The 6,960-nt window shown below is 39.6% G+C and overlaps 1 protein-coding gene across 1 annotated transcript in view; it reads right to left on the bottom strand.

The window, feature by feature from the left end:
* Positions 1 to 6,960, bottom strand: part of LOC103608506 (25-hydroxycholesterol 7-alpha-hydroxylase) — a 48,540-nt gene that overhangs the window by 10,534 nt on the left and 31,046 nt on the right. Inside the window, exon 6 of the mRNA XM_008592936.1 lies at positions 2,881 to 3,056. Within this exon, the coding sequence (XP_008591158.1) occupies positions 2,881 to 3,056 (176 nt within the window). The remainder of the gene's footprint in view (positions 1 to 2,880; positions 3,057 to 6,960) is intronic.

The following is a 6,960-nucleotide window of genomic DNA, read 5'->3' on the forward strand; positions in this document are numbered from 1 at the left end:
AAGCATTCAGTGGTGCTATTTAGATGCCTCCTTTCACCATAGTTCTTACCACTCCCAATAGTATCGCTATATTTATATACAAGCCACTTCTTTATTTGATCTATTTAGGCCCAGTACATATTTGAACGCACAATATCTGTAGTGATTTAAAATTTTAACTGAAGCATATTTTTACTTTCAGCACATTCACCCATCCAAGCATCCCCTTATTTATTCAATTTATACAGACAACCTCCTGTGGGGTGGGCACTGAGAATACAGAGATGGGGATGACATGGTCTTTCCCTTTCTGGAGCTTACAGCACATGGGAGCCCAGACAAGTAAACGAGTCATTACAAAATACAGTGTGGTATGCACCGTAACACAGGTGCGCATGGGCCACAGAGGCAGCGATGGCAAATCCTCTGAGGAATGAGGTGGGAATCGGGGACATGAGCAAAGAAAATGTGATTAAGGTGAGTACCTGGGGAGTAATTTGGAGCCTGCTGGGTGGACAAGTAAGCAGAGATCTTCCAGGAATACAAAGATGCATGTGCAAAAGCCCTAAAGTGTGAAGGAAGACCATTGCCTGTTTTTGGAATGCAGTCATCTAGAGTCTCTTGGAGCTTGGAAGTTGTGAATCCGTGCCTTGTTGGGTTGCGTTGGGAGAACCTATGTTCCGCTAAGACTCTCCAGCCTCTCTGTCCTTCAAGAACAGCCATACATATACCTGGAGTTAGTCTTCCTCATATTTTTGGCCAAACAGCTACTCTCTGTTTTCTACATCTAAGCTCTGGTCTTCCCATTCAAGGTCTGTAGGATACAAAAGGTAGTGATGAATACCAGTCTCTGATAAGCTTTTGAGCCAGGGCTCTCAGTGACAAACGGCCAAAGACAGACTTTTCCAGAGTTTTCTTCTCTTCTTTACTGTCAGTGCATGGTAGTTTGGGATGGGCATCTGTTAAATGAGCTCCTATAGCATCTACTTATTGCTATCCTAAGTGGTTAAGAACCAAAGGAATAAACCTATATGCCTTGACAGTGGTAAGTGCTCAGTAAATGTTTATAGAATGAATAAGACCTGGGTATGTCAAATAAAGTGGTTCTGAACTATAACATCTTTTCTGTGTCAGGAATTATCAGCACTTCACAACTAATTTTAAGAAAACAATGCCATGGCAAAAAATCAGCTAGCTAATTTTAACATTAGTCAGGCATAATTGGCTAATGTTAAATCTAGTAAATAATAGTGAGTGTTCATCAACCTAAGTTAAGGCTACCCTAATGATGCTAAATCAGTGTTCACAGTATTGCAATTTTGTTCATCCATTAATTTAGTATGAGGCAAACCCTTCTGATTACTATTAAGGTTGTTCGATTTATTATGTAAACTTTGGGTATCACTATTAGTATTTCACAGGGAAAAATATATAAATTAGCACACCTTCAATTTTCAACTTTGATTTTTAAATTCCCACAAGTCTAAATCAAGGTCCCTTTCATCATGGAAGTTGGGTGGGATGGGAAATAGGAGAAGCTCCAAGAACAGTGCTGTAAAGACAGTTGCAATCTGGTAAACATTTATTGGGTATCTCTTGATAACATTTAGATCAATTTTACTATTGTGACAGGAATAGTAAATGTAATGACTAATGAAATAATCATGTAACAAAAATAATAAGTTAAAATAATGAAAAATTACAGATAGAAATGAAGTTATTTTAAAATTTAAAAATATTTTTCAGATATTAGCTATTTACTTACCTATTTATTAAATATCTACTTATGTGTAGATTTTTTTTTTTTGATATTTACAAATGTGGAGATAAAGCATGTTGTCTGTGGAACATTCTCTCACTCCCTAATACTCTATATCCTATTTGCTATCATCATTCATATAATGGCTCTTCTGAAACACACAGAAACCATATGTACCTTCCCCCATATCCAAAACATTTGCCTTTGCTGATGAAATAAATGCAAACTATCTTATTGTATTTAAAGTCTGTCCTCTTCTAATTAATTTCTAAAATTCAGCAATATTGTAATCCAGCTTGGCTGCAAAACATCTAACTTAGAAACTGGGTTTAAAAGTGGTTCAGCTGCGAACTGCTCAAAAACATCACAGAAGTATCCCTTTGAAAAAAGACATTTTACACATAAAAACCACTGCAGCAACATTACTTTATGAGATGCACAGACAGACTATGACTGCATTCAATTTGCATGCAGGTGGTGAATCTCGAAGTGGTATTAAGGGATGAACCAGGGTGGATTAATTTCCAGTCTTTGATAGTCATTAACTCCAGCTTCAGAAAAAAAATACAAGGAGATGACACAATTACCCTCAGAGCTTCACCCTTGAGCAGCAGCTTTACAATCTCAAGTTCATAATGCTGTACTAATTGATCAAGAAGGGGCACATGCCTTTAGTAAGAGGTGAAAAAGTATATAGGCTTAACATAGCAATGATGGTATTTGACTTTAGGATAGTCAGCTCCACATCGGAAACACTTAACAAAAGAGTTGTCATTATTTATTCTCCAAGCCACCTGTCAACATCTAGCCCTCCATGGTTTTCAATAATTCTCTGCCAAGCAAATCTAATTTTGGCCTTAAGGTATTGGTGGCCAAGGTGCAATGTCCATTTCATTTGAAGCAACTAGCATTTAGTCTCATCATTGTATTCTATCTATATATCATGAAACCTAAGATAGATCCTTAGGAAACACTTCAGTAGAGAGGAAAACTTTCCCATTAGAAGGAAAAACAGAAGTCGTCAAGCTGTCTCAAATCCTTTCTGTAACAAAATGGTGAGAGGAAGAGACAGAGGTCACGAGCAAGAGGAATGTGCTTGCAGTAATTGAGAAGTAGCGACAACAGGCATGATGTTTATTTACCTCTGGAGCTTCAAAGACTTCGGGGTCCTTATGTAAGACTGCAGGAAAGATGGCTACTAAGTCTCCTTTTCGCACACAGTAGTCCCCGGTCTCTGAATTGAGAGCCAAATCCTCTTGGACAGTACGAACGGTACTTGAAAGTGAGCACAGTCGGAAAACCTCAAGAATGGTGCTTTCTGAAGGAAACAAACAATAGCTTATTAAAATATAACTGCTTCTGAAAAGTGCTTTTAATTTGCCATGAAACTCATTACTAATAGCCTTGATTGAAAAAGAAAGTGTTTCTTCACCACATCCATTGAGCACCAAGACGGAGCCAAGGGGGCTATGGATGGAGAAGGGGACAATGGGACAAGGGGAGGCAGCCTGGCCCCTGCACAGCTTGGGGGCATTTCGCAAGGAGGATGCAGCAGTGCTGTACTTGGGGAGAAAATCATAGATTGGGATTTATGTAGGAAAGAATGGTCTGGAAGAGAGAAAGGCTGTGTTATGGGTATACACATCGGAAATTAAAACCATACCCCAGTTAAAGTACACTGCTGATTTTACCAGCCTTTAGAACAATGATGACTTTAAAGCCAAGCTTAGCTGTTTAATAACCACTTAGGCAGTTAACAGTAAAGTAATTGTAGTAGAGCTTTCTGAAACAGCTTAACACTTAATTTCTTTTATGCTGGCTGTAAATAAAACGTGAGTCAGCACTTGCTGGAAAAATTTCAAAGGGAAAATACTTTTATCGGATTCAGAGGAAAACCATATTTTCCTCAGCATCCAGGGATAATAATAGCCACCATCATATCCTGGAAGATTCCAGAAGCCGAATGTCCTTGCTTTCCCAGTGGCCTTCACCTTTTGCTCCTAGCACGACAGATTTTATGGCTAATTTCCGGCAATTTATCCTGGCAGTTTGAGGAAGAATTCCTTTGGGAATAATATGCATAATTTGCATAAATCATTCTGATAGCATGCATATCAGCGTGTAGCTCCTGTCTAGGTCTGCATCTTTCCCTTCATAATCAAAACTGACTATGTTTCCACCAGCGTGAATGGGTCCTAGAATATAAAGCTTGATTCTTTCTAATCAGCAATGTGAAAAAGAGATCCACGTGGAGTTTTTTCCCTCTTCACATAACAAATGGTTGTGTTTATGTCTTGCAATTTAGAAATCAGACACACACACACACACACACGCAGCCTAGTCCCTTAGTGTTTAGCAAAGCTCTGAAACACAGAGTACCCAATTATTAGATTATTAAAGACAGGCCCATCAGTGAGGGCTTGCATCAGCCAAAAAATAAAAAGAAATGTTATTTCAGTAAAATTTAAATCTATGCACAGCTTGCATAGGGATATCAAGTAGCTTTGGGTGCCTTCTCCCAGGAGGTTTTTCCTTAAGCGTGCATTTGTCTAAAGAAATGAGGCTGCGGTCAGCTCTGTGTGGCCAGTGTGGTGATTCAATGTGACGTATAGTGAGGCTGTGCATATTCTCTTGGACTTCCTTCGTTATTATAATCAGGCAGAGTCAAATCGGTTTGTTGGTGATGAGGCCAGAAAAGAACTTTGGTTTTGGAACATGGACTCTACTGCAGATAGCCACAAGGCACCTGACATGACGGATTTTAGCTGGCAGGACACCAACGGCCAACATCTCCATGGTGAAAAGCAAGGGTCGGCTTTCCGTCTACTGCTGCTGGCTCTGTTGGATCAGCAACAGCATAGCATCATTTTAGCTTGTGGTGTGAAATGGTAGCTGACATATGTAGCAGTGCTGTTCACCCAACAAGTCCAGTAGGGGTGTGGGAAGAAGAAATACAAAAGCAAAATAATTGTGGGGTGGCTGCTGTGACCGAGTAGGCATTTAACAGTCCAAATAACATGGTCACATCCGATTGGCTGATGTGTTCTGGGGAAGCATGGCAGCTTGTGCCCACTGCAGTGTCACAAATGACAACTGGGCAAGCATATCCTATGCAGAAGTTAATCACAATAATGGAGCGCAAAGTGTGGCTTAGCGGTCAGATCGTAAGTGACAAATCTGTTTTACCTTCCAGTACCAGTTATGTGTGCAAGATGAGGTTGGCTCTTGCTCTGAGCGATCATGCCCATAATCATTAGACGACAAAAGTAATGAGTTACGTTATTATCAACAGTGGAGAGTCAGGCTTAGTGGATCTGCAGTGCAACACACAGACACAAAGCCAGCAGCTTTTCCACCAGCCCCAGCACGGATGCAGGCAGAGCTATACATTGAGAAGAATGACAACTGCATAATAAAAAAATTGCAGCCTCTACTTGTAGTTGTCATAGTTGAGCAGACACCAGCCAGTGCCACTGACAGACCAGCTGGGCCCTGGGAGGACTTCCATGCTGCACCAGGAGCTACAGTAAATTATCCTGCACGGTGGAACAACATCTGTTTCTGTGCTAGTGCCGAACAAACAAGGCAATTTAAAACATACCAAGGGATAACCAAGAAACAAATGAACATGACCCTCATTTTTTTTCCCCTTCTCACACACGAGGTGCTAAACTTCATTGTGCAAGCACTCCATGAAAGAGAAGCCAGGTTTTTATTTGATAAGGTGTTGTCAAAGAGATTTTACATATTTCCAAAATGGAAAGAAAAATCTTATAGTATTATTATTCTTAGAATCTTCCTTCTTCTATCTTCATTTCTTTTATATCAAAGCTAGCACTCGGTTCTCAATTTACTCTAGAATTTAAAAAAAAAAACTTTCCATATACTTATAAATATTCAGTCTTTAAACCTAATTTGCTATACTTAGTTCACATGCCTTCAAGCATTTGTCTTCCAATTTCCACTGAATAAATGCGTACTAATGAGAACTAGAGCAAGCTGCTGAGGCAAAGCTGGGTGACTTGGGTCTGGCCTGCCACCAGCTTGTGATAGGCGGGCAAATTGAGTTAAAATGAAAAGTCGTGTCAGCTGAAATTCAACATGGTAGCCAAACAGCAAGCTGTCAATCATCCAGCCAAAACAGGGGACTACAGGTAATAAAAGGTCACTGAGAATCATTAGTGTAGTTGGCATTCATATGGAAGTTCATTTTAATTACACATGATCTGTCTGTAAATGTTTTATACAACTTATTGTGCATAATGGATTGTTAATTTATACTAATATTTAGCAGGTAATAGGACACTTTAATAATTAGAATGCACTGTAAAAAAATGGCTGCAAATATTTGGGTGATAAAATTTACAACAGGCAATGCAAGGTGTCAACAATTGCAATTGTGATTAAGATAAGGTTGCCTGTGTCTTATTAAGAACTGAGCTTTACTGATCTGTATACATTAGGAAATTGGATTACAAAATTCCCACAATAACCTCACAATCCAGAGCCTGCACTACCTTCTTCACCTGGGTAAGGAAGACTTGTTTTTTCTTTCAGGATATAAATCTATTCTGATTAAATATCCCTTCTAAGCAAAAAGCTGGGGAATGTCTTGAGCTAAGACGCTTTACAATTTAACTGTGAAGGAAAATGGCAAATGAAAGAAAATCCTGGTAGGAAAAGGCATATATATACTTTCTTTTTTGTCTGCAGACCTCAATTCTGCCTGTAATAATTGACAGATGATTCTCATTTGCAGATGTAAAGCACTAAAGCAGCTCATGACAATCAATAATGCAAGTTACAATGCAAACACAAATAAGCACATCCGGGTTTCTGCCTCACACTTAGGCCACATCTCTATATGTAGAATGAATGTACTGTGACAAGGCCAGCCTGTTAATTTGGGTCATCTTAATGATTGGTGCAGGCTGGCATGCCATCTGATTAGCCATGGTCATCAGTGGACAGCAGTGATGGCTGCAGCAAAATGAACAGCCAGGTCCTGCCACAGTCTCTGGGGCTGAACACCTGGGTGGCCTTGAAGAGAAAGTGGAGAAAGGGGCAAAGGTGCAGTGCTCTAGAAGGTGTGATGATTTGGAGCAGGGCTCAAGATGTGTGTGTGTGTGTGTGTTTCTACAAAACTGCCTTCAAGAAAGATGAGAAGGTAAATAAGAAATTGTGATTGTTAATCGTATAATTTGAGGCAAATCGCTGATCTT

Source organism: Galeopterus variegatus, unplaced genomic scaffold, assembly GCF_000696425.1.
Source record: "Galeopterus variegatus unplaced genomic scaffold, G_variegatus-3.0.2 Scaffold8497, whole genome shotgun sequence".
Taxonomy (NCBI): Eukaryota; Metazoa; Chordata; class Mammalia; order Dermoptera; family Cynocephalidae; genus Galeopterus; species Galeopterus variegatus.